General features: G+C 37.4%; 1 protein-coding gene across 2 annotated transcripts in view; it reads right to left on the bottom strand.

Annotated features, from left to right (window-relative positions):
- Nucleotides 1-1,442: 1,442 nt before the first annotated feature.
- Nucleotides 1,443-27,895, bottom strand: part of LOC120527411 — a 183,769-nt gene continuing 157,316 nt past the window's right edge. For both annotated transcript variants that reach the window (XM_039750795.1, XM_039750794.1), the window contains 4 exons: nt 17,194-17,253; nt 16,955-17,115; nt 7,455-7,545; nt 1,443-1,917 (listed from right to left, as the gene is read on the bottom strand). In XM_039750795.1, coding sequence (XP_039606729.1) covers nt 1,850-1,917; nt 7,455-7,545; nt 16,955-17,115; nt 17,194-17,253 — 380 coding nt within the window. In that variant the 3' untranslated portion in view covers nt 1,443-1,849. The remainder of the gene's footprint in view (nt 1,918-7,454; nt 7,546-16,954; nt 17,116-17,193; nt 17,254-27,895) is intronic.

Consider the following 27,895-nt stretch of genomic DNA (forward strand, 5'->3'; position numbering starts at 1 on the left):
GCCAGCTGGAGATACGAGGAATAAGGGGGAACAGGTTTGGGTGCTGCTTGGGTAGAAGTTAGTTTTTGTTAAGGTCAGAGAGAACTGATAGCTTGTTGGACAGGTGTCCATGGGAGAGACAGATGGCCAAATGGGCAGTATCAGCACTGTTAAGTAATTAAAAAAAGAAAGTTTAAGAGCTGCTGCAGAAGTTCTGTGTCATGGCTGTGATCAACTCTTCTGAGCAGGGCAGCACATGAAATTGAGCGGCCAAAGAAGCTTGTTGAAGACAGAAGGATCCCAGACATAGTGGCATTCAACTAAGGGCAAGGCGGCCTAGGGACCTGTAGAGACCAACTGCGGTGGAAACTCTGGAACTACTGAGGTGGTAGTTCTGTTCTGCAGTTACCACTTAAGGTGGCAGACCTGGATGTGACATACTACTTACTTGGGATTCTTGACAAACTAAAGTGGAGTACTCTCAGCCAACAAATCATTCAGCAGGTGTGTGTCAAGAAACAATACTTGGGGTCCCTTATACCAACAGCAAAACATCTGCATAACACCTTATTGTGACTCAGAAATTTTCATTTTTTTTAGTTATTCTGGTGTGTATTCAGACCAGTGTGTAGCTGATAGCTTTCTGTAAAATCAAATGTATAGAGTTACTATGATTGGTAAAATTTAGTTCCAATCTTGTTTTCTAAAACATGTTACGTAAATGACAAAGTAAAATCACGATCCAAGTACATTATATGCTTTTCATATACTTAGTAAAAGCTGTTTACCTTCTTGCCTTTAAGCCTCTAGTTAGACTTGGTGTGGCATTTAATGATCCACTTTATAGTTCATCCATCTATCCATTATCCAACCTGCTATATCCTAACACAGGGTCATGGGGGTCTGCTGGAGCCAATCCCAGCAAACACAGGGCGCAAGGCAGGAACAAATCCCTGGGCAGGGCGCCAGCTTTACTTTATAGTGTTATGCCCAAATAACTTTAGGGACAGTATTGTTCCGTCTTTCAGTGTATAACAGCATGCTGCAAAACCCATGAATATTTCTATGCGTTTTGCCACTCGAAGGTAACTAATCAATATTCGTGAGTGGGATGAAGCCTTTCATTAAAACACAGTAACATGTAAATGAGACGCTGTAAAGTCAGTTTTGGGAAAAACTGAAACTGAACCATTAGTTGAATCACACACAGTGTCCAAAGGAGGTGAATATCCTACAATGAACAAAAGTTGTTTATTGAGGCTTTTTTCATTCAGTTCAGAACAATGAAATCATATACTGTATGCAATGTTACGGAAAGGGACTCTAGTCTGCGCTCATCATGCATCATTTTTTATAAACATTGGCCAGGATGGTAAAATAGTTTTCATCTGTACTCTTTATACTAATCTTATGATTTCTTAAAGAAATTAGACATTGTATTACAAGACTCTCTGAAACATTTAGTTATTGCCAATAAGTTTTAATTTGTTTTCAATGGTGACAATTTTAACAAGCTCTACATAGAGATTGGAAACCTTACTGACAAATTGTTCAAAAACCAAAAAAACAAATACAACAAACATAGAGCAGTCAAAAACGTTCACAAATGGTAAACTGTAAAACATTTTAATTTGCTTTAGAAAAAACACTCAAAAACTGTACAAAAATTAACAATGAAATAAAATTCTGAATTAGCAAAGATGACAACAGGTAAACAATTACACTATAAAACATTTCTAAAATCCAACCATGTTTTACACTCTTTTTTCCATTAAAAGACAGTGGGAAGTCAAAGTTTACATCATTAAAATATGACAGAAAACAAATGATCAGAAAAATTATTTTTACTATTTAACACAATATAACATTTTTATTTTATAACAGTGTAAGAAACCATCGCAGGTTCACAGCACATGTTCCGTAAGCTGTACACTCTTCCTGAAATGAAACAAAAAATAGAAGAGTAAGTTTGTTTACAGAATTTAATTTCCCATTCTCATCTTTTAACTATTTATTACCTTTGGAAGTGATATAACAAGAACCGATACTGCATTACCAAACAACTACAATATATAGTCAAGCTTAGCTTTTGGGAAATGTTCATTTAAACCATTTACTTTATATGTATTGCGCTGGATGTATTACATTTGCTTCACAATATACTGTTGCATTCAATCAGTTTGATGTTTTATCCTATCAAAACACCAGTAACTTCTTGAATAAAAAAGTGCAGATGGGCAAACAAACAAGGCAAAATTATAGACCTACTTTCAGGGAGGTGTAGATCTGTTATACTGTATATAATATCAGTAGAGCTGTTATGAATTGATTTGCTTTTTAAAGCATGTACTATACTAATATAATGCAGTACTACAACAAACAATGGGTATTTCATTAAAGTGAGCAGTTTATTGAAAGAGATTAATAATTAAAAAAAAAAAAACACTCACGGAGATCAAGTATATTTGCAAGTACTGGATCAGCAGTATTGTGTGTTTTTTTTACTTTGGAGTGGAGTGATGTATTTCAATCTGTCAAAACATCTTAGAATCTGGTCTAATGGATATTGTACTATTTTAACTACAGGGGGGAAATTTTTGGTACTGGTCAGGTCTGGTCAATAAACTAGGACTGCCTAGGGTACTGTCACTTGAGGGGTGTCAAACACTGATGATACTGAGTGGGTGCCGTTTACGAAAGTAGAAGTGCACAAACTCCCTAAAGTCCACGGTATATGCACAAAATGGCCACCTTTTGTGCTATTCAAGGGGCATGTGTTCCGTACACTGAGGTGGACATTTCTTATTTCTGACATAAAATACAGCCAATACCTATAAAAAAATTAAAAAGGTCTACTGTTTCTCCAGGAAATACACTAGCATTGTTTGTGAATGTGTGTAGTTTTGAAAACTTAGCTACTATTAAAAATGAATATACTGGCATTTGCTGATACAATTCACCATTGTTTTTAGTTGAAGACCTTTCATGCTGCATAATACACTAGTTCCTAAAAAGGTTGTTTCTAAACTGCTCATAGTCTTTATTCATATGAATGTAACCAGGACTTGTTTTACTATTAATGTTTTTGTAAAAATGCCTGAGCATACAGACACGAAACTTACATATTCTGCACACTAAACAACATAAAAGTACAACTGACATCTGTATGTAAAGGTATGGTCGTTCTAGCAAACAGTTAAAGAACAAAAACAAATTCCCATAAATATATAATACAGGGATCTTGCAACTCATGACCTTTTACCTAGCATACCCAAATACATACATACACATATATACACATACAGTATCTCACAAAAGTGAGTACACCCCTCACATTTTTGTAAATATTTTATTATGTCTTTTCATGGGACAACACTGAAGATATGACACTTTGATACAATGTAGTCAGTGTACAGCTTGTATAACAGTGTAAATTTGCTGTCCCCTCAAAATAACTCAACACACAGCCATTAATGTCTAAACCGCTGGCAACAAAATGGAGTACACCCCATATATACATTATATATATACACATTATAATATATATAGACATACACACAGAGAGAAAGAGAAATGGTGCATTTTCTGGGAAAATTCCAGGGGTACCGATAATTTCGGCCATGACTGTATGTATATGTATGTACTATATATATATATATATATATATATATATACACACACACACACACACATACATACAGTATACATACTATATATATAGTACATACATATACATACAGTCATGGCCGAAATTATCGGCACCCCTGGAATTTTCCCAGAAAATGCACCATTTCTCCCAGAAAATTGTTGCAATTGCACATGTTTATTTCCTTTATGTGCATTGGAACAACACAAAAAACAGAGAAAAAAGCCAAATCTGACATCATGTCACACAAAACTCAAAAACCAGGCAGCACAAAATTATTGGCACCCTCAACTTAATATTTGGTTGCACACCCTTTGGAAAAAATAACTGAAATCAAGCGCTTCCTATCACCATCAACAAGCTTGTTACACCTCTCAACTGGAATTTCGGACGTCTTCTTTTGCAAACTGCTCAAGGTCTCTCAGATTTGAAGGGCGCCTTCTCCCAACAGCAATTTTGAGATCTCTCCATAAGTGTTCAATCGGATTTAGATCTGGACTCATTGCTGCCCACTTCAGAACTCTCCAGTGCTTTGTCTTCAACCATTTCTGGGTGCTTTTAGAGGTATGTTTGGGGTCATTGTTCTGCTGCAACACCCATGACCTCTGACGCAGACCCAGCTTTCTGACACTGGGCCCTACATTGTGCCCCAATATCTTTTGGTAGTCTTCAGATTTCATGATGCCTTTCACACAGTCAAGGCATCCAGTGTCAGAGGCAGCAAAACATCCCCAAAACATCTTAGAACCTCCACCATGTCTGACTGTAGGTACTGTGTTCTTTTCTTCATAGGCCTCATTCGGTTTTCTGTAAACAGTAGAATGATGAGCTTTACCAAAAAGCGCTACCTTGGTCTCATCTGTCCACAAGACATCGCCCAGAAGGATTTTGGCTTCCTCAAGTACATTTTGGCAAACTCCAGTCTGGCTTTTTTATGTTTCTGTGTCAGCAGTGGGGTCCTCCTGGCTCTCCTGCCATAGCGTTTCATTTCGTTCAGATGTCGACGGACAGTTCGAGCTGACACTGTTGCACCCTGAGTCTGCAGAATAGCTTGAATATGTTTTGAAGTTGATTGGGGCCGTTTATTCACCATTCAGACTATCCTTCGTTGCAGTCTTTTATTAGTTTTTCTCTTCCGTCCACGTCCAAGGAGACTAGCTACAGTGCCATGTGTTGTGAATTTGATTTATGTTGCGTACAGTGGACAAAGGAACATGAAGATCTCTGGAGATGGACTTGTAGCCTTGAGATTGTTGATATTTTTCCACAATTCTTGTTCTCAAGTCCTCAGACAATTCTCTGCTCTTCTTTCTGTTCTCCATGCTTAATGTGGGACACTCAATCACACAACAGAAAGGCTGAGTCAACTTTTCTCCATTTTAACTGGCTTCAGGTGTGATTGCTATATTGTCAGCACCTGTTTCTTAACACAGGCGAGTGCAAACGAGCATCATATGCTTGAAATAAAACGATTTACCCACAATTTTGAAAAAAAAATTTTGTCCGGCCCATTTTTGGAGTTCTGTGTGACATGATGTCAGATTTGTCTTTTTTTCTCTGTTTTTTTGTGTTGTTCCAATGCACATAAAGGAAATGAACATGTGTATAAGAAAACATTTGTAATTGCAACAATTTTCTGGAAAAAATGGTGCATTTTCGGGGAAAATTCATATATATATATATATACACATACATACATACACACACACACACATTATAACATATATATATATTTATATATTACACACACACAAATATTCTATAGGATAAACAATCACTTAAGTGTCCCATGTGCACATCTAAGGCTCAATTTCTGGGCTCATATGAGGTAAGCAATACCACTCCAACTCACTAGGGGGAATGATCTCTAACTCTCATATCTCTCTCATCACCCACAACTTGGAGAAGAAGCCTAATAAGGGCAAATGACCACGCTCTTTTGGCGAGGTGCTCCCAAAAGGTGGCGTCACATTCAACAGATGAGTTAACCAAGTTACGGAGCTCTGAACCTATGACTGAACCAATCTCCAGAGGCTATTGTTTGTTAACCCTTTGCACTTTCACCAGCCTGTTATTTTCAATTCTTTTTTGCTTTGCAAATAAACAGGGTGGCCTGGCGTGCACCCCAACATTTTTTCTGAGTCCTGTCCATCCCTTGACCAATGACATTAGATACCACAAAACTCTCATTTATGGACATTAAATACTACAAGTCATTTAAAACTTTTATTGATTGCGGCATAAAGTTATAAATTTAATTACTCTGGATACAAAATATCACATTTTCCACTAGCCAATATGATTTAGGACAGAAAATGTCAAAGAACCCATATCAAGAATAAAGCTCTCAGTCTGCTGTAAAACTCTCTCCACAACTGTAACCCCAACATATTCCAGTCCAAAAAAGAAAAATTTTCAGGATTACAAGTTTTTGTAATCATTTAAATTCAGTTTTATTGAAGAATCCAAGGATAAAACTAAATAAAAAAAAATCGTTCAAATGCATTTTGTTGTGAATGTCCGTGAGCGAAGAAAAGTTAATATCCACCATAGACATTGCAGTGTTTGTTTGCTCTACAAGACACCACGAAGAAATGATTGAGCCGAGTTTGTGTGTCTGCTTTTATCCCTTCAGCGCTACCTTTTACAAGTACCATAAATTTAAACTCACATCAAATAAATGTTTTTATTATGAAATAATTATTATAGTAGATCTCTACTCAAAGCGCTAAATGTAAGGATGACGCAAGATTTGAACCTGCTACCCCGAGATTGCTAAGCGGTAGCTTTTCCACTGCGACATCTGAGATCTGAGACAGAACAGTGTTACCACTGTAACAACTGGTTGAAAATGAAATGCTCAAATACACAGGTGTGCGAATGGCTTTTACTTTGTACCGAATGACTGATAGTTGGGGTTCAGCAATGCGTCAATTGAGCAACTTGTTTTCTTTGGTTTTATTCTTGAATATAAGCATACTTATTTTGTTACACCTTTTGTGAGAAAGTGTTTATTTGAAATTTGGGCTTCAGTCTTCACACATCCTATACTTCATGTTAAAATTATGTCATCATTACTAAAACATATAAAAACATTTTTTGTTATAGTCATGTGTTCAGGATTTCTTGCCTTGCATTTGCTGTCATTCTACATTTACACAGATTGTTGTAGACAATGTATGTGAAATGTATGTTTGGATGTGGGGGTGGTGCACTGCTAAGAGTGCTTAGTGATTTACACATGAATACCTACTGCTTTGCCTGGCAACTATTCAGGGAGTGGACGTAGAAATGATGCATTGCCACAAGTACTTAGGGTTCGACATCAATGACAGGCTGAACTGGTCTCATAATGCAGAATTAAATAAGAAGCTATAAAGAGAGCGGACTCTTTTTTTCTTAAATGACTGCATTCCTTTAATGTGGATAGTGACATTCTACAACTCTGTATTTAGCCATTGTGATTTTCTACACTGTGTTTTATTGGGCCAGTAAAACATCACTTCAAGTATCCCTTCAACAAGCTAAAAAGGCTGGTTCTATTATCGGACCACATCCTCGACCTGCTGGAGGTAATAACAGAGGACAGCATGAAGACAAAAATGATGGCCATTATAAACAACGCTGCACATGATCTCTCTGACATACTACTGGGTCTTCTACAAATTACTAAAAAAAAAAGATAGTAAATTATACTTGGAGTAAGAAAATTATTTTTGGAATTCTACATTTACTGACTAAAAAAAGGTACAAATACATTTTCCCAAATTTTGTAGATTACAATATCATTTCAAAAACTTAGAAGCCTCAGAAATTCAAAAATACTCACCTTTGGGAACATAAAAAATATCACCTGCTGATAAAGGGAACTCCTGTTTACCCATCTGTACATGAATATCACCAAGCAGAATAGTGAATACCTGAAAATTCAGCAAAATAAGGTAAGCATTAAAAACAAATTTTCAAGTACCATAAAATGAAATACCATGTAACACAAAAGAAATATTTGGATGTACTGCAGTGACACAGGGCCAAAAATACCAACCAAAACTTTAAGGATGTGACTTTTGAGGTATTGAATAGTCATGTAAGAACATCTTGAGGCGCAATGTGAGTGATGAGCTATGTCATAAGGTGAACTTGTAGAGCTAATCTGTACCAAAGGCAGCTAAGGCAGAGATAAGGTAGGAGTTCATCTGGTTTACACAAAAAATTTCAAAACATACTATACTGCCACCTAATAGGTATTTGCGATATGACAACCTTGCGATACTTATTTTGTAATAAATCTGTTACATACATTCATAGTCACGCACACACACGACAACAACAGGTGTTTTCACAGGTTAATTCCAACTATCCAATTGTTACATTGCTACAGCTTTAGCTACATGTAGTGTGGGTATTTTAATAACTGTTTTTGAATGCTTTATTATGGCAACCAACTGTGGGAACAAATATTCCCATTACACAGAGTATTTTCTTTTGACCTATGTGGTAGATATTACCAACCATTTTGCGTCCAATTTTATTTCTTGTGGGACTTGTATTTGCCACGTTAGTGAGAGGCCATGCTTTTATTGCGCTTCCAGTTACTGCTTTAGATGTCGCATTTTGTTGCATTGTATTTTTAAATATATGTTTTAGAAACATGGAGGCTGGAGGGGAGCGATTTCGCTGCTCGCGCAGTGTAACGTCACCTCGGGCGGCAAGCAGTTTCACTGCCTGCCTACCACACACGGCTGCCTGTTCATTCTAGGTGGGCGGCTGGTAATGCTGCAAACGGTGACTGGGTTGTGGCTGAACGGAGGCCACTGAGGGTGAACGGGGAGTAGCATTGTAGTGTGCCTCGGATGGCTGCGTGTTGAATGTGGGCGGTGCTGCGGCGGACATTGCTGGCAGCATACTGTAGTGGAGGCGACTGTGAGGTGGGCTGGTGAACTGCCACTCGCTGCCCCCATTCATTCTATTGTACTGTTACGCACATAGCAGGGAGTTGTCTCTTGTCAATATAGGGTGGCCCAGATCTAATTATGCAGATCCAGATCATCTGGATGATTTTGATTTATGCAGGGATGATTCCAGTTCGGCGCGAAGATGATTCTTCATGTCGTCAATTCGCACACTTCTCGATGATCCAGGATTTTTCAGGTGATTTTCTATGGAATAAACTAAGTTATAGTGTAATGAAAATTGCATAATTAGATCTGGACCACCCTATACATCAGGCGTGTAGTGCCTTCCTGCTGTGATAATGTGCACAGTGCTGTGCAGAAGAGCTCATCTTAACCTTCTGTCTTCACCCTTCAAGAATGTCTCTGAAACACAAATCTGATGCAAGTGCTGGTGATACAGTAAAGAAGAGAAAAACCATCACCTTTGAAAATAAATGAGAAATAATTGAAAAGATCAGAGAGAGGTGAAACTCCATCAATCATTGGCAGAGCACTTGGTTACAGTTGGTCAACAATAGCATTTATTAAAATAATGTACCTGTTCCGACTTACATACAAATTCAACTTAAGCACAAACCTACAGTCCCTATCTCGTACAAAACCCGGGGACTGCCAGTACAGATAAAAAAATAAAAAGAGCCTGGATGTTACAATCCGTAATGTTTTTGCACCACAATTGTTTTCTGAGGGAGTTGTTTGGAGATGGCCACTACTTGACGTTGCCACCAAGAGGACACATCGTCAGTTGTGCACATCAGCATCATTGGGTGTTTTGGCCTTTATAAGACACCCTTTGCTAAGGCAGGCCCACCACAGGCTGGATGAATCTGGGTTATGTCAGCTGGTCACCTTGGCAGTCCAAGCAGCATCTTTCCTTTTCAGCCACAGCCAATGGCTGCTCCTTTTAGTGGTGTTATCCAGCTCTTTGATTACTTTCTTGTGTTCCTGCCTTCTGACACCCATTTTCTTAAAGAACTTTGCTGTTGCACTGGGTACAGATCCCTTGCATCCCACTCTGCTTCAGTTGCTAGGTTGGACTACAGTAAAACTTCTTACGTTTAAGAGCTTCGTCGACCACATCCTCCCAAGGAACAGTTAGCTCAATGATGTAGGCATGTTTGCAGGAGATGGACTAGGGGATTGGTCTGGTCATAGTGTGCTTGTTGCAATCTCTGATGGGAAAATAAGCCTCCGATTTAGGTCCACTCACACTTCCCATTCTTTGAATGCATTCAATGGTCCTGACTTGTGAGGTTTGTCTTCAGTTTTCCCCCTGGAGGTTATCGGGGCACTACCTGGTTGTTAAGACGTATGGCGCTGATGGTTACTCACTTGCACTCAAGTTCAGCTGCCAAGAGCTTTAACACTTAATTGTGTCATCAGTCGCATCTTCCTTGTATTAGGCTGGTCTTGCATCTGACCAAGATGTGCTTAACGGTTTCTGGAGCTCAACACAGAGGACAAGTCGGATTCTCTCCCAGTCACAGATTTAAGTTTATGGGAGAGGGCCGGATATAATATGTGGCCTTGATGATAAAACTCAGTCTATTTAACTTCATGCTCCAGTCTGTTCCATGTGAGTTTCCTCTCCTGGACACCCTCCCACCTCATGCAGAGGCCATGTCTTGTGTCACCTATGGCTTTAGACCAACTGGCTGCTTCTTCCTGTCGACACACCTCCTCTATTACCATGGTCAGACGTTAATTTGGGGTTGTCTTCTGCCAGGTAGAAGTTTTTGTTTCCAGGCCAAAGCCTCTTGGACCTTGTTGGATGTGGCCTCCTTTATCTTGGTGCTAGAGGGCAGATTTAGCATCCAGTACAGCTGCAACTGGAGTCTATTTCTTCCTTCTTGCCAGGGTAGAAGCAACTTCTCTCACCGCTAGGTCCCGAGATTCTGTGAGGGACATGTCCAGCCTTGCCTTGGCACATTTAAATTCATCCACTAGGCTAGAGATTGGCAATGACAGGGCTCCATGCCCATAGATTCTAATGCTGCTGAGGCACTGTGGTAATTAATCCAAGCCATTTCCTCACTTGTGAGTTCACCAGTCTCTCCAGTTGCTTGGCATGTGACAGCGTTACCTTGTACATGGTAATTGGTCACAAGTCATGGTAACAACTCAAACTGAAAACACAGCAACACATCAGCGTCGTTAATTTTATTTTTAAATTAATTTTATTATAATCATTCCATACAAATCGATCAATTTTTACAAAAAATAGGACTGAGAACAAGTCGACCCCCACCCCTGAGAGAGAGAGAGCATAGCCAATGGGGTAAAACTTAAGGCTTGTAAACATGCCTAAATGGATGAGTTTGATAGGCCAATAGAGATGAATGGAGAAGAAAAAAAAAGCGGAAATAATTGCTTCCTCAGTGCTTTAAGAGCTTATTCTAAAATATTACTGATTAGATCCTGTCATGTTTTGAAAAAAATCTGTACAGATTCTCTAAATGAGTATTTGATTTTTTCCAGTTTCAGATAGTATAACACATCGGTTTCCCACTGACTTAAAAGAGGAGAGTTAGGATTCTTCCAGTTTAGCAGAATAAGTCTGCGTGCCAAAAGTGTAGTGAATGCAATTACAGTTTGTTTGTCCTTCTCCACCAAACACAGCTGTTAGTGGGTTAGGAGGTATTGTGACACCAAGGCTGCCTGAAATGTAATTAAAAATTTCGGACCAGAATGATGTTAATTTGGGGCAGGCCCAAAACATGTGACCCAGTGAGGCTGGGACTTGATTGCAGCATTCACAGGTTGGATCCTGCCCTGGAAACATTTTGGAGAGTTTTGGGCGAGACAGGTGAGTTGAATAATTGTATGCTTTGCGCATATGGAGCTCGAGTGAATTCTCTGCATTGCTATTTTCCACTCCTTTTCTGATATAATGATTAAGAGATCTTTGTCATAGTGTCCTCTTGGATCTTTGAAAGGGAGGGACTGTAAAATAATTTTATATATTGCAGAGATGGTGTCTAGGTACTTGAAATTTGGCAATATTTTTTCCAGCATGGATGAGGGTGCAAGATGAGGAAAATCGGGCAGGTTCTGTTTAACAAAGCTCCTAATTTGAAGATAGTGAAACAAATGTGTAGCTGGAAAGTTAAATTTGGAATGTAATTGTTCAGCCCTGCCCGGGGTTTGTTTCCTGTCTTGCGCCCTGTGTTGGCTGGGATTGGCTCCAGCAGACCCCCGTGACCCTGTACTTAGGATATAGTGGGTTGGGTAATGGCTGGATGGCTGTAATTGTTCATAGGATGCAAAGATGTTGTCTATATAAAGATCTCTAAAGCAAGTTAATCCCAAATTTTTTCCAGATATTAAAAACTGCATATGTTTGCGAAGGTTGAAAGAAGTGGTTCTCTTGCAGAGGTGCCACAGATAAAAGTTTCTCCATCTCAAAATGCTTTCTGTATTGGTTCCATATTCTGAGTGAGTGAAGCACAATTGGGTTATCAGTATATTGCCAATATCTTGTATTTATTGGGGCACAAAGCAGGGAATATAGAGAAGTACCGCAGGATTTTACTTCTATTGCGGACCAGGCCTGTGTATGTTCATTTATTTGTGTCCAGGTTTTTATAGCTTGTATGTTTGCTGCCCAGTAATAAAACTGAAAGTTGGGTAGAGCCATGCCACCTTCTGCCTTAGGTCTTTGTAGGGTAGCTCTTTGGGTACGTGGATGTTTTGGGTTCCAAATAAATGAGGTTATTGTTGAATCTAACTGCTTAAAAATTATTTACTGATGTATATTGGAATGTTTTGATATAAAAAAAGAACCTTAGGAAGAATATTCATCTTAACAACGTTGATTCTTCCAGCTAGAGTGAGATGAAGGGTTGACCATCTATGCAAGTCTTGGTTAATTTTTTTCCATGGAGATGGCAAAATTTTGTTGATAAAGAGCTTTATGTTTACTTGTGATGTTTACCCCTAGGTATTTAAACTGTTCTGCAATGATAAAAGGTAGGGTGTCTAATCTAATATATTCTTGAGAATGCACTAGAAAGAGTACACTTTTATTCAGATTAATTCTGAGACCAGAGAGCTTTTGAAATTTTGTAAGTGCTGTTAAGACTGCGGGCACAGAATTTTGTGGGTCTTATCATCTGCATATAGAAAAATTTTCTGTTCTAGTCCTGAGAATCCCCTTTATCTGATCAGCATTTCGACAGTGAACCACCAGTGGTTCAATGGCAATTGCAAATAGCAGTGGTGATAAGGGGCATCCTTGTCTGGTACCAAATTCTAGTTTAAAGTAGTTTGAACAAATGTTGTTAATACAAACTGAAGCTTCTGAATTGGTATACAGTAGTTTGATCCATGAAGAAATGTTCGGGCCAAACCCAAATTTCTCTAATGTAGTGAAAAAGTATTTCCATTCAATCATGTCAAATGCTTTTTCTGCATCCAATGATAATAGTATTTCTGGGGTGTTTGACTTTGTTGGTGAGTATATTACATTAAACAGGCATCGAAGATTGGAAGTGTCGACCCTTGATAAATCCAGTTTGATCTTGTGATATTACCGAAGGCAGCACTTTCTCCATCTTTCTAGCTATAATTTTTGAGAGTATCTTAACGTCATTATTCAGAAGTGAAATTGGTCTATATGATGCACATTGTAATAAGTCCTTATTTTGTTTAGGAAAGATAGTGATTAATGCTTGGTGAAAAGTTTAAGGTAGAATTGGATTGTCTCTAGCTTCTGTGAATGTTGCTAATAGGAGGGGAGCTAGCTGAGAGGAGAATTTCTTATAAAATACGAATGTGGTTATTTTCATATATAATCTTTTGCTTGTGTCTGAGGAGTGCCATCACCTCTATCTTAAATAATAATCTCTTGAAGCAGATAATAAAAGACCTAGGTTTAAAGGTATTTGATCCGCGTATGTGATAAGCCGCTGCTATCTCAGAATCTGATTTAAAGTCCTCTCCAATTATTTTAGAGAATAGTTCTGCTGTGAATTTCACTGGGTTTGGACTTTCACCATTCTCAGGTAGACCTTCAATTCTAATATTATTCCTTCTGCTTCCATTTTCCAGAGCAGCAAGTCTGCCTCAGAGTTTTTTGCATTCGGAACTGGCAGCTGTTGCTTTTCCTTCAGCGGTGGAAGCTAGATTTTCAGCTGTTTCAATCAGAGTTGTGAATGACTGCTTGACATCCTCTAGCTGATCAGCAAGTGTGCTCAGTTTAGACGTGGTTTCCAGAATGTGCTCCTCAATTTTATCCAGCATACCTTTAAAGGCCGCCTCAAAGCGAATATATTCGCATTTCTCCGAGTCTTTATTATCCTGTCGCAGCTTCTCATTTGCCTTCTCGCTTTTCTTTATATCTTTATCTCTTGCTTAAGCTCAGTGATCATCACCTTCAGTTCGGACAGATCATTTCTGCTTTCATGCACTGTAGGTGAGGCGGTGGTTTCTATTACAACTGGTGTTCCTGGCTCGTGTGGAGTAGATGAGAGCACGGACTGCAAGGCCTTTTACAGTTTCAGATGACTTTCTTCAATTGGTGAGCTATCATGACCTGCGTCACTCGCACTTGCACATTCGTTCCCCAATTCGCTCTCAATTAGAGACGATGCAGCGGACTGTGGTCCCGAGGAGTCTGGGCTTTCACCCATCTGATCCAGGTCAGTCTCTGAAAGGCTGTACCTTCAGCTTGAACTTGGACTTGTCGGTCTGAGCTTGGATGTAGCTTTAGTTTTCTTTCCCATTTCTTTCTGAGCCGCTTTCTTGCTGGCCATATTTATATATGCTTGCATATCCTGTAGTAGAACCCTCAGGTTGGATAAATACAGGATAATAAGAAAATAATATAAAAAAAATAACACTGCTGCTAATGGAGCTCCGCATCAGACGTTCATCTCTCGCAACAGACGAGACCAACTTTCGTTAATTTGAATGAAGCTGTTGACTGTATCTTGACTGAGTTGTTCCAGTTGCAGAGTATCTTTGAGGTCTGCATTATACCACCTTCCGAGGGTCCTGATGGGCTTTCTTCAGAATTGTTGGAATTAGTTCATTATTGATATAGAAACGTTCATTTCTGAGTTGGTCTTTGACAATTGAGATTTCCATTAGTATGGCATTGTGTTCAACTGTTTGCTTGAGTGCTGATAATTACAAATTGTGTGACACTTTCAAGTCTTATTAAGTGACTGAGTGTACATCTACACCGTGAGGAGAGAGGGGGAAAAGCAAGGATTTCCCTCATTTTATAATTAGTTCTAGTGAATTTAATGGCTTCACTAGTTCTTGTTATAATACTGTACTCTCAGCAGTCAGTGGCACTAGTAGTTTTATATATACATTTAAATTCATATAGTTCCCATATTAGTAAGTGTGCAATGTAGTGATAAGCAAACCTCTTTGAATTTACCTTGGCTTGAATTCGGTAAAATCACAGACATGTCGGTGAACTTCACTGAACTCTGCTAAACTGCACTGAAGTCAATGGGGATGAAAGAAGTAAACTAGTTTTTGTGTGGATTATAATGGTGCAATGTTTTTTAAGTGTCCCTGAGAGTTAAGGAAAAGTCTGCCAACTATGCAGGACCAATTAAGGTGTCAAAATATGTGATCTGAGCTGTGAGGACGAAATGCTAACCACTGCACCACTGTGCTTCAAACAACAAAATACACAGACAGAACAAATACCACATGGGACTTTCTTGTTCCACTGTTAGAAGTTGTGGCTCCGGCCAAAGACGAAAGGTCTTTTTTGTTATCTCTTGTATCTCTGTAGATGCTTTGCATGTTCATCTCCCACAAAATAGAAAGAAATACACTGTAAACAGTAATAAATCTTTTGTTCTTATTATTTCACTATGTGTCTCAATGTTTTCTAATTGGAGGAAGAGGTCCTCCCAAGTCTTGCAATAAGGGATTAGTGTTATTTATCCAGTGGCAGAACTTTAAATGCAAGGGCGATGGAAATCTGGCAGATTAACGGCAGGACACATTATCATTTTAAGTTCACCGATGACCCATGAATAGCAATCAAAGATTTGAAATGACTGCTGAGCGGAAGAAACAAGTGCAGTTACAGACTAGGAAAAATATCACACAACACTGTCAAGTACTTCCATGGAAGGTGGGGATTAGCGCCACTCTGTATCTGAAAAACTATATTCTTTTCCTGTTGTGCTTATGACCCAGCTATGGGCATGCTGACAACGATCTTATAATAATCGTTTGTTAAAAGTCCAGCTTGCAGTTGCTACAGCTCTGTGATGTCATGCTGGTCTTACAAAACCACAATAGGGTGCTTGGAAAACAAATTCCCAGTAAAATATTCAAGAAATAAGGTTACCAACAAACACAGCACATTTGGTCTGAAAAAATGCTTTGGCAAATTTTGCCAATCAAAACTAGTGCAATGCATACTTCTATTTTTGTATGGCTTCACAAAAGCTGACAGCCTAAAAGAGCATACTCAAAATTGTAACTGGACGAAAATACCAACATTGAAACTTGGAGTTTGTGTTGTGAAAAAATTAAGGATCAGCAGATCAAGAAGAGAACTTTTCTGAAGTACAGTATTCTTGACTATGATCATCTTGTTCTGACTGAGCAGTCTTTCAGATTCCTTTGCACCTATTCTCAAAAATATCATTCTTCTCCTGTTGGTCCCACAGGTTACATCATTTTAATAAAGAAAACTCTGAAGAGAGAGTGCAGATGTGAAAACACTTTTTATCACAGGGAAAGCAGGAGGCTATTTGTGTGACCTGCAGTATAAATTATTGAAGTGTTTAAACCTGATCTGGCCATAACGAAAGGTAACAAGTTGCAGCATTTGGTTACTGCTTCATTTTAAGTTGTTTTCAATCTAAAAGGGGAAGACAAATAATGAGACAAAGGACAACTGAGCCTGCTAAACTGCCATCAATAAAAAAACAGGATTATCTTATAGTGTGGAGATGCTTGACACAAGCAGAGCAGACATCTGTGAACTGACTCTCCATCAGGAATTTGGAAGAAAAGAAAGACATATGGTAATGAAAACGCAAAAGGTAAAAATTGCTGTAAATAAGATTCTTAGAAGATGCAGTGAGATAATAAAGGCACATGTATAGTTGAGACTGCATCATGGGAGGAAGAGACAGGAAGAGACTAGGAAGAGACAGAACATAAAGGATTACACACAAAAATTCTACAGAGATTAAATAACGTTTCACCATTCTTTCAAAAGGTGCATGACAGCTAGGAACTGGAAATATCATCCAGCTGTTATTATGTTCAGTTCATACTGGTAACAATTGAAATTGTCAAGTTGTTTTTTTCAGTTTTGATTGTAATTATGCCAAAATATTACAATGCATAAGGTATCAAAAGAAAAAAAAAAACCTTCCTTTGGACCTACCATTGGTAAGGCTGGGACAGACGATTCTTTCTTAATAAGTGGACCAAGCAGCACTTTCCCATGTATGAATTTAGAATTTATAAAATCCTTACTTATTGCCACATATGAGTTTTCACCTCTACTCCATTCAAAACCATCCAATGTCATTTTTTTAATGTAATCTGAAAAATAAATCAATTAGTGGTAAGAGAGGGATGGACAAAAGGGGAAAACAAAGTTTCTATTGATGGAAAACTCACCAACTCCAGTGAATATATCTTTCTCAATGCTTGCACCAGCAGGACCAATACCAACAGTCCCTAAAAAATAAAAAAGCTACATAAATTATCTGAACCTGTAGTACAGTTTTAGACAGCTGTAATAAATATTGATACTGAACCAAAATTAATGCAAACACATATTGACACCGAAAGTACACAGCAAATGCAATTTTTTGTTTTTAATGTTGCGTTCACCTTGGTTAAACAATGTTAAAACAAATGATACAACAGTTGCTAATCTGAAACAGTCACATTGCTAGCAAAACAACTGTGCTTAACATTGCACAGTACAGTAAAGCAGAGTACAAGTTACTGCAACACTGAAAACAATAAAATACATAACTCTGGCAAAAGCAGAAATTATACTTTGTGCACTGAAAAAGGCCAATGTTATTCGAAAGTTGCACATTTAATTTATAGTGGTGTAGTTTTTAAGAAAAAGTGCATGCAACTGCATAATCAAGTAAAATGAGATACAGTCTTCAAGGCACAGTCAGGCAAATACAAAAAATCCACTAAATACTGGAATAAAGTTCAAGATCTTCCAAAGTTTCATAGTTGCACAAGTGCAAGAAAAAAGGATGAAGATATGCTTATATCACATTGGCAATTCTGGGCTTTGTACAACTTAAATTACAAATTAATTGAAACTGGTCCCCTTAATGTAAAAGCAAAAAAAAGCTTACAGGCAGTCAGAGACTTACAAACGTTCTGACAGACCGGTCATAAGTTGATCTGACTGGCATATGTATTCAAGCCTGACTATATATATATAGTACTGTATAAAAAGTCCCTTAACACTAGAATCCCTGAAGACTACGAAAATATTCATAATGTCGGGCCACCTTAAATTCTTTCGCACCTTGTCATTGGTGCCTTTGTTTTGCAAATGTTATCCCATCCTCCACTGAGGCAGTTGAAGTCGGACACAAAATTCTCACAGCTGAAGTCTGTGTATCTTGGAGTGCGATCTCTGGAATTGTATTGGGTAAATAATATGCAGATTTCATGTGTGTTCCGAGTCTACAATGATCTCTGTAAACATCGGATGATATGGAAATGCAAGGGAAGAAATGTTGAACACATAACTAAAACACAATGTTTTTCATGTTATAGTAACAATAAAATGTTAACATTAAGTGTATAATGTGTGAAGACTGAAGTCCAAATATCAAATAAACACTTTCCCAAAAGGTATAATAAAACAAGTGGACTTTTATTCAAGAACATAAAAGAAATTGCTTAATTTGCATGTTGTTGTCAATGTGTAAATACCTACTGTATATTCTCCCTGCATTTAGTGTTTTGAATAGTGAGCTGCTATTATTATCTATACTAATAAAAGGCGAAGCCCTCAATGACTGACTGACTCATCACTAATTCTCCAAGTTCCCGTGTAGGTAGAAGGCTGAAATTTGGCAGGCTCATTCCTTACAGCTTACTTACAAAAGTTGGGCAGTACGTAGGAAACCAGTTAGAGCTCAAAAAAGTGCTGACGAAAACATGCATTATATAATTAAGAAGGCAGCGAAACAATAAGAAGCGAGAGACTGACACATACAACCATATTCATGAGTGCTGCTACTTCGGAAACAAAGCACGGTGTAAATCTAAAGTTTAAATTAAGTTCATAGACAGGTTGCCACTGGCATTTGTAATTTGGTGCCTGCCCATATAAGGCTGTCCGTCAGCGGCAATCCAATAGAAACACTGCCGCAAAATATTCACGGGTGAAGAACTGTGCTTATGCAGAGGAAGATGAGATGGTCAGGGTGGTGTTTGGCACAAACTCAGCGAAACTGTGAGAGAAACTTTTAAGCGCCAGGTCTTAGCTAACATTACATACAGCCGTGGACATCACACGAGATGGCACCAGCACAGCTGGGAACCTTCGATTCAAGAACACAGAGCGGCTCACATGAACTGACGCAGTGCACAGACAAAAAGCAACAGTTCCAAAGAGTGCTGAATAAAAACCGAACTACACAATTGAGAGGGCAGCAAAAAAATATGAAGCGTCTGATACATACAAGCATATTAATAAGTGCAGCTACTGCGGAAACAAAGCACACGGTGGAAAAAGTGAATGTCCCGCTAAAGGAAGACAGTGTAAAAAAAAAACCCGTGCATGCAGTGTGTCAATCTCAGATAAAGAGGAAGATGAGCTGTTTATTGATGCAGTAAGAAACGAATCAATGAATGAAACCTCTTATCTTTACAACGATTGAAAAACACGGAATGTAACTTGAACACAACACATCGTACAAATACGACCCTGATTGAAAGAAATAATGATAATCAAATCCTTGATGACAGCAACACTCAATAACACTCACAAAACAATTACTGTATATTGACAATCATGTTACGTTATTTTTAAAATGTTCCCTTTTCTTTTTCATAACTACTAGCACTACTTCTCCGCTGCGAATATATATATACAGTGGTGTGAAAAACTATTTGCCCCCTTCCTGATTTCTTATTCTTTTGCATGTTTGTCACACAAAATGTTTCTGATCATCAAACACATTTAACCATTAGTCAAATATAACACAAGTAAACACAAAATGCAGTTTTAAATGATGGTTTTATTATTTAGGAGAAAAAAATCCAAACCTACATGGCCCTGTGTGAAAAAGTAATTGCCCCTTGTTCAAAAATAACCTAACTGTGGTGTATCACACCTGAGTTCAATTTCCGTAGCCACCCCCAGGCCTGATTACTGCCACACCTGTTTCAATCAAGAAATCACTTAAATAGGAGCTGCCTGACACAGAGAAGTTGACCAAAAGCACCTCAAAAGCTAGACATCATGCCAAGATCCAAAGAAATTCAGGAACAAATGAGAACAGAAGTAATTGAGATCTATCAGTCTGGTAAAGGTTATAAAGCCATTTCTAAAGCTTTGGGACTCCAGCGAACCACAGTGAGAGCCATTATCCACAAATGGCAAAAACATGGAACAGTGGTGAACCTTCCCAGGAATGGCGGCCGACCAAAATTACCCCAAGAGCGCAGAGCGACTCATCCGAGAGGTCACAAAAGACCCCAGGACAACGTCTAAAGAACTGCAGGCCTCACTTGCCTCAATTAAAGTCAGTGTTCACAACTCCACCATAAGAAAGAGACTGGGCAAAAATGACCTGCATGGCAGATTTCCAAGACGCAAACCACTGTTAAGCAAAAAGAACATTAGGGCTCGTCTCAATTTTGCTAAGAAACATGTCAATGATTGCCAAGACTTTTGGGAAAATACCTTGTGGACTGATGAGACAAAAGTTGAACTTTTGGAAGGCAAATGTCCTGTTACATCTGGCGTAAAAGGAACACAGCATTTCAGAAAAGAACATCATACCAACAGTAAAATATGGTGGTGGTAGTGTGATGGTCTGGGGTTGTTTTGCTGCTTCAGGACCTGGAAGGCTTGCTGTGATAGATGGAACCATGAATTTTACTGTCTACCAAAAAATCCTGAAGGAGAATGTCTGGCCATCTGTTCGTCAACTCAAGCTGAAGCGATCTTGGGTGCTGCAACAGGACAATGACCCAAAACACACCAGCAAATCCACCTCTGAATGGCTGAAGAAAAACAAAATGAAGACTTTGGAGTGGCCTAGTCAAAGTCCTGACCTGAATCCAATTGAGATGCTATGGCATGACCTTAAAAAGGCGGTTCATGCTAGAAAACCCTCAAATAAAGCTGAATTACAACAATTCTGCAAAGATGAGTGGGCCAAAATTCCTCCAGAGCGCTGTAAAAGACTCATTGCAAGTTATCACAAACGCTTGACTGCAGTTATTGCTGCTAAGGGTGGCTAAACCAGTTATTAGGTTTCGGGGGCAATTACTTTTTCACACAGGGCCATGTAAGTTTGGATTTTTTTTTTCCCCTAAATAATAAAAACCATCATTTCAAAACTGCATTTTGTGTTTACTTGTGTTATATTTGACTAATGGTTAAATGTGTTTGATGATCAGAAACATTTTGTGTGACAAACATGCAAAAGAATAAGAAATCAGGAAGGGGGCAAATAGTTTTTCACACCACTGTATATACCCCGATCTACATACTCTCAAATAGACAAGCATGTTAGAGTCGAAATAAAGCGCGTTCCTACGACTGATCGGAGGAAAATTTCATTTCAAAAGACTACCCGAGCGAAGCCTTGATAAAAGCATGGTTTTGTGCACACTGAAAAGCAAGCAAAATTAGATGTATTACAGAAAGCGGACTTTGTGGCTCTTACTGGGGATCATTGGACTTCCGTGACTGTTAGTAATTCTAATTACATCTAATTACAAAATGTTCAATGATCACACTGTTTTAGCCTAATGTACAAAATAATTTTGGCTAAGGTTACTCAGAGTTTAAAGATTAAGTTGGTCAAATTACCTTTTATGTTTCTGACTTATTTTTTTAAGAAGAACAACTGCACTTTATGTTGAAATTTTGGTTATTATCATTTAAAGACACTACCATTCTGAAAATGTACTTAAGGTACTTAAACTACCACTTTATTTTTAAGTCTGCCCAATTTTAACCAGGGATGATATTTTTGTTTCTGTTTTGAATTCAAATGCAGTTTAAAAGCATTTTTTTTTTCCCAGAAATTAAAAGAGCTTGAGTTTACAATATTCATGTCCATGTCTTTTATTTGATTCTGTCGCCCACTAAAACCCTTTTAAATAAAAAAAAAAAAAATTTGCGATTTGGGGCAAATTTACATGTGCGATTAATCAAGATTAATTATTACACAGCCTCTAATTAATTGGATTAATTTTTTTAATCGAGTCCCACCCCTAATATATATATGTAGATATATATGTAGATTTGTATATATATGTGTATATACAGTATATATGTAGATATGTATATGTGTGTATATATATATGTATATATATGTGTGTATATATATATGTATATATGTATGTGTGTATATATATGTGTATATATATATATGATGTGTATATATATGTTTATATATGTGTGTGTCTGTGTGTGTATATATATATATATATATGCCAGCAACACTCATGACAATGACAAAACAATTACATTGTCAATCATGTTACGTTATTATTAAAATGTTTCCTTTTCTTTTTACTTCTCCGCTGCCAAGCTCGGTTATTTTGCTATATATATATATATATATATATATATATATATATATATATATATATATATATATATATATATATATAGATAGATAGATATAGATAGATAGATATGACAACACTACTCATATCAATGACAAAACAATTACATTAACAATCATCTTACGTTATTTTTAAAATGTTTCCTTTTCTTTTTCATAATTTCTTTAACACATTACTTCTCCGCTGCGAAGCGCGGGTATTCTGCTAGTTACTATTATATAATAAAAACATAAATTTGCTTTGAGTCTGTAACATCCTGTTGAAATTTATGATACTTGTAAAAGTTACCTTTTTTTGTTTTTACCGATTTATTCTCTCAGTCAGGTTCACCACAATATGACACTGTTAGCTTTCAAATAAAGGCGTGCCAATTCACCCACGTTTGCGTGTCAGCTTTGATGCCTTCACATCAGAGAATTCCCTCTAATTTCCAGTTCCACTGTCTCAAAACACCACATCTCAATGTGAGATGCAGTAACGGTCGTAAGTCAAAGACTAACTGTATATGGATGTTCACCGATTATTATTAAGTGCAAGTGGGGCTAAAAAATGACACAGCTACACTTCTGATTCTTCCAAAGTAGCACTTGGAAGATTACAGAACCCACACATTGTGTTATGTTGACTTATCACCTTGTTCTAACACTATTGCGCCTCACATTTTAGATGAGAAGCTTAACATTTGTGTTTGGACCTTAATATGGGTGGCTTCAGCCTGGGTTGTGCATGGATGGAAACTTCTCTGACGATCTCCATTCACTCATGGGGTCACCGCAAGGCTGTTGTAAGTCTCCAACTCTTACTCATCATAAAAATTGCTTCCAGAGTGAAAAAGAACCATATTAAAATCTGCTAATCCTTTACACATTAAAGGGGGAACAGTTATTGAAATGTTCACGATTTTATTATGCTGTAGGATTGCTCCTATTACAGGTTCATAATATCTGAAACCAAATCAACAGTTGTATCCTTGATGTCGCCCTTACTCTTCTCTTTTTTTTCAGAAAAATAAAAATGTAGACTGTAAAGATGGTGCTGCACTATGAAATTTTTTTTTTTTTTAGTTGACAAAACTGTGTTAATCTTTTACAGGTCTTTTATTCAATCTGTTCTTTTGTATGTTGGGGATCTGAATATTAAATAAAACTTTCTAATTTAAATTAGAAAAATGAGTAATAAAATTACATCGCCTTGTATCATAATCATATCAGATAGTAGTCATCCTGTTTCTGAAGTTTCAGTTGTTGCCATTGGTTAGTACATTAAAAGAAACTGATTTACTGAAAGAGCTCCAATTAATTCTTACTGTTAGAATAAGGTATTCTTACATAAAACAATCTTGGGTGTAGGTGATCAGACTATAATAAAAGTACTTTATGTTTCTACATTCTTGCTGCAAACAAATTTTCCTCTGGGATAATAAAATATACCAAACCTAACATAGTCAAACTCTTATATGATATCTGTAAAGTTTATAAATGTTGACAGATGCCTTTAGGTTTTTTTTTAAGACAGTTATTTCTGAAGAGTAAGTCATAAGACCTCACCTAGAATAAATTAAAAAAATATGATAGCAGCACTATTTTGAGTTTGCTTACCAGAAAATTGTTTAGGAAATTTTATGATAAATTACATTCACTTACCACGAACTCTGCCAGTTTCCACTTCAATGGCACTTGTCAAAATGCAGATTTATTTAAAGTGCCTTTTAACAAATGAGGTCAAAGCCAAATTAATAAAGTACACTAATCTCAGTGTCACATACTGTAAGGTCTCTTTATAAAAGCTCCAAGAAGAAAATACATTTTTAAATTGTTTTTATATATTATACCACAGTTCCCTTAACTGCCATAAGTGATTCCACTCCGTTGGGCCCATGAGTAACCTACAATTGCTCCATCCTGGGTATGACATTAATCTGCAGCCATGTAAGGGTCCTAATTTGGGATTCTTAGGTGATTCGTCATGTGGTGGGTGCGACAACGCACTGTATCAGTGCATGCTCCCTGCCTCTCCTCTCTCTCACTGTACTGCCTTTAGAAATACTGCTGACTTGCTTAATGTAAAATTACAAAATGTGGTTAGTACAGTAGTTTAAGCCCACTGAAGAAGTAGTCTTTTTTTTATAGTTATTTGTGCTTTAACTTACTTGCAGTGTCATATCTTCAAACAGTGTGGGTAAACTTACATTATATACAAATATCTGACATTTCTGAAAGTTGGAATTAAAGCAATGTATGTATCTGGAAAACTAACTTAAAGCATAGAAGGACTTGGGAACCACAACGTAACTTTTTCCTTAGGAAGTCTCATAGGAGACTAGGTTGAACCTTAAATCAGTTATACAACATAACAAAAAGGTTCTCTGGGTGATGGACCTTTGTGTTCTGAAATATTGCTGATAGGTCTGCCTCTATAGACAGCGACCAAATCATATCCACAGAAAAGTTGACATTTGCTTCCTCCATGTATTAATAATTTTTCAAGTTCATAAATAGTTTAATTCACTCTGCAATCCCTGTAGATACTGTATAGCAGGTTGTATTGTAGTTTTACTATTTCAACAAAATGTCCTGGACAAGGTCAGACAAACTACAACTTGACTACTTATTACCAATTATTACAATTACCTTTTTTTTTGGTTTAATTTTTCCTGCATATTGCTTAGATTATATTGCACTATTACGTGGGGTAATTTGAGATTCACTTTATTGTTATTCTGCACATTCTTGTATAACTGTACAAGAAAGAAGTTCTTCTTTCAAAGCTGGGGGTAGAGGGCTGGGTTTGCACTATATTCACACTCACAAAACAGCTATGTCACGGAACAACTCAAAAACACATATGGGGGTGCGAGAGAAAACAAATGCAGTACATGACATATAGATGAAACAAAGTCTAAAAATTAGGACATATAATAAGTGACACAGTGATTATAATACAGCAGATGATTTGTCAGCAGGAGGTCAGTCCATGTATCATCCATAATTTAGCAATCCAACAGCATGTGATGGAAATGCTACGATTGATGATCTGGATGGTGGCCGCCGAGTTCTGAAGATCCTTCAAGGCAAGTATTTGCTTCAAAGAAGCTTCCTTCACAAGTCTCCTTATTGGCTGTACATCATTTTGAAGGACCTTCTTTTTAAGGAAATGTCTTCTTAGTTGGATACAGCTTCAATTTCTGCTTTATTGAGCCAAGTGTGTTTTCAGGAATTCCAAACGCTGCAAGTGTGAATAAATTGTAAATAAATCTGCTGGGCTACAAAATTTGCAAACCTGGTAGTTGTAGTAATAGGTTTGAAGTGTGCCACTGTGATTTGTGAAGATTATTTATTTTTATTTATTTGATAGCTAAAATAATTCAAATCAGCTGACATTGAGAACCTGAGAAAAGATGTACATAAAAAGGAGGAATAGAACACAACCAGGCTAGTCAACCTAGTTGGTCATAATAGCCAGGGGCCCTGTCCTCTATTCAAAGTCCTATCAGTGACCAATCCCAGGGATAGTTATTTTCAGGCAGAGGCCATGAATGATTTGAGAAGGTGCACTGTGTGCTAGCTGGATCTCAGAAGAATACAGTCCATACATAACTTACACCTGGCAAGTTTCCTTAAAAACACTCAATGAATATGCAAATATGCGAGTATTTATGTTGGAAATGAATTACTGAGAAACTAGAAGTCATTCAAATACTGCCTTACATTCTACCAGATTGGAAGATGTACATTTATCAGCATTCCTCACTGAGGAACTGGATGGTAATGTACTGTTCCAAAAGCTTCTCTCTGGCCTGGATATGTATGTATAAATGTTTATACAACAATTGTATTTTGGGGTGGAAGCTACATTTTAAAGGAAGTTAAATACATGTAACTCTTTTTGTACACTATTTCTCTCATCTGATTATTTCCACCATGGTTACAAAAAGGATGGGTATAAGGCTTGAATATATCCTGCATTCAAGAAAGAACACAATCCCAGGGAGCAAATGCCCTCCTGCTGGATACAGTAGCCCAACTTTATATATAAGTTGGACAGTTACCTGCAACCTTTTACAGCAGAGTTCACTTTTAAAGGTTTATTGTACACGATTGCATAGAATGCCATCTTCTACCATAATATAAATGTAACTGGCATCTTGGAAGAGAACATAAAAAAATTGATGATTTTTAAAGGATTATGTCATGCTGATGTGTGATCTTACTCCAATGCACACAAAAATATATTATGAAAAATGAAAAAATGAACTGGAATACTGCATTAATGTTGTATTCTCAAATTTTCTTTTCAAACCTAATTTAGTCCTCACTAACTGTCAAAAACATCATCAGTTTGATTTTTGGGATTATTCTGAACTGCAATACATCATTTACAGTGTCATACATATTAAGTTGACCATGCAGTGATCTGTGTCCACAGCTGAATTGACATTTGTCACACTTGGACCATTAAGCAGGTCCTCATGTTGGTTAGATGAGATGCAGGCCTGAAAAAGCATATTCACACTCTGAAGTGTTAGGACTAACAGTAAAGAAGAATTTAATAACTTCCAGAGAGTAAGGTGTTTATTTCTGTTATGTGCCAAGAGTACAAATTGGTTGTATGATTTTCCTCTTGTGTCCTTATTGCGACTGCATAAAGCAAGATCTGTTTATAATGGTGTATGGCCCTCTAATTTCACAAAGTTATAACCTCCTTCAGGCTGAAACATTGAAAATCTGTGACAGAAGCATTTTTGGAACATTCAAGCCATCACATATGATCAATAAGCTGTTGAATATTTTAGGCAATATTTTTCAGCTGTCAGTTGAAGAGTTACCGGTTGCATCAGTTTACATTTTTGTCTTCAAGTTGTACATTTCATGAAATGACTAAGCACTACATCTGTATTTTCTAGCTCTTGCAGGCTGACTAGTATAACAAAAAGTCTAATGTTATTGTGCTTTCTTGATGTTCTCTGCAAACATTATAGTACAGCAGTCATCACTACTTTGCAGATTATCCTCTGTATTTAAACTGCTGAAAAAGCTCTTCCAGCTTCTGAAAACTTGTTTTTTTATGTATATTGTTATCATTATGTTGTCACCAATTCCTCTGCTGTGAAATGTTTAGGTATGTGACACTGACCAAACGCTATCAATCAATCAATCAACATTTATTTATATAGCACATTTTCATACAAAAAAATGTAGCTCAAAGTGCTTTACAAAATGAATAGAAAAATAGAAGACCCAATAAAAAATAAACATAAGTCAACATTAATTAACATAGAATAAGTAAGGTCCGATGGCCAGGGTAGACAGAAAAAACAAACAAACAAAAAAAAACTCCAAAGGCTGGAGAAAAAAAAAAAAATCTGTAGGGGTTCCAGACCACGAGACCGCCCAGTCCCCTCTGACGTACTGACTACAGGAATATCAACTAGTCAAACAGGCTGCCATAAGTGAGGTCTGCATGCAGGCTTCATGCCATAAGGATAACCCAGACAGTCCAGCGCACTATAGTTTTTAAGAGTGAC

The sequence above is a fragment of the Polypterus senegalus genome, chromosome 4 (genome assembly GCF_016835505.1).
Source record: "Polypterus senegalus isolate Bchr_013 chromosome 4, ASM1683550v1, whole genome shotgun sequence".
NCBI lineage: Eukaryota > Metazoa > Chordata > Cladistia > Polypteriformes > Polypteridae > Polypterus > Polypterus senegalus.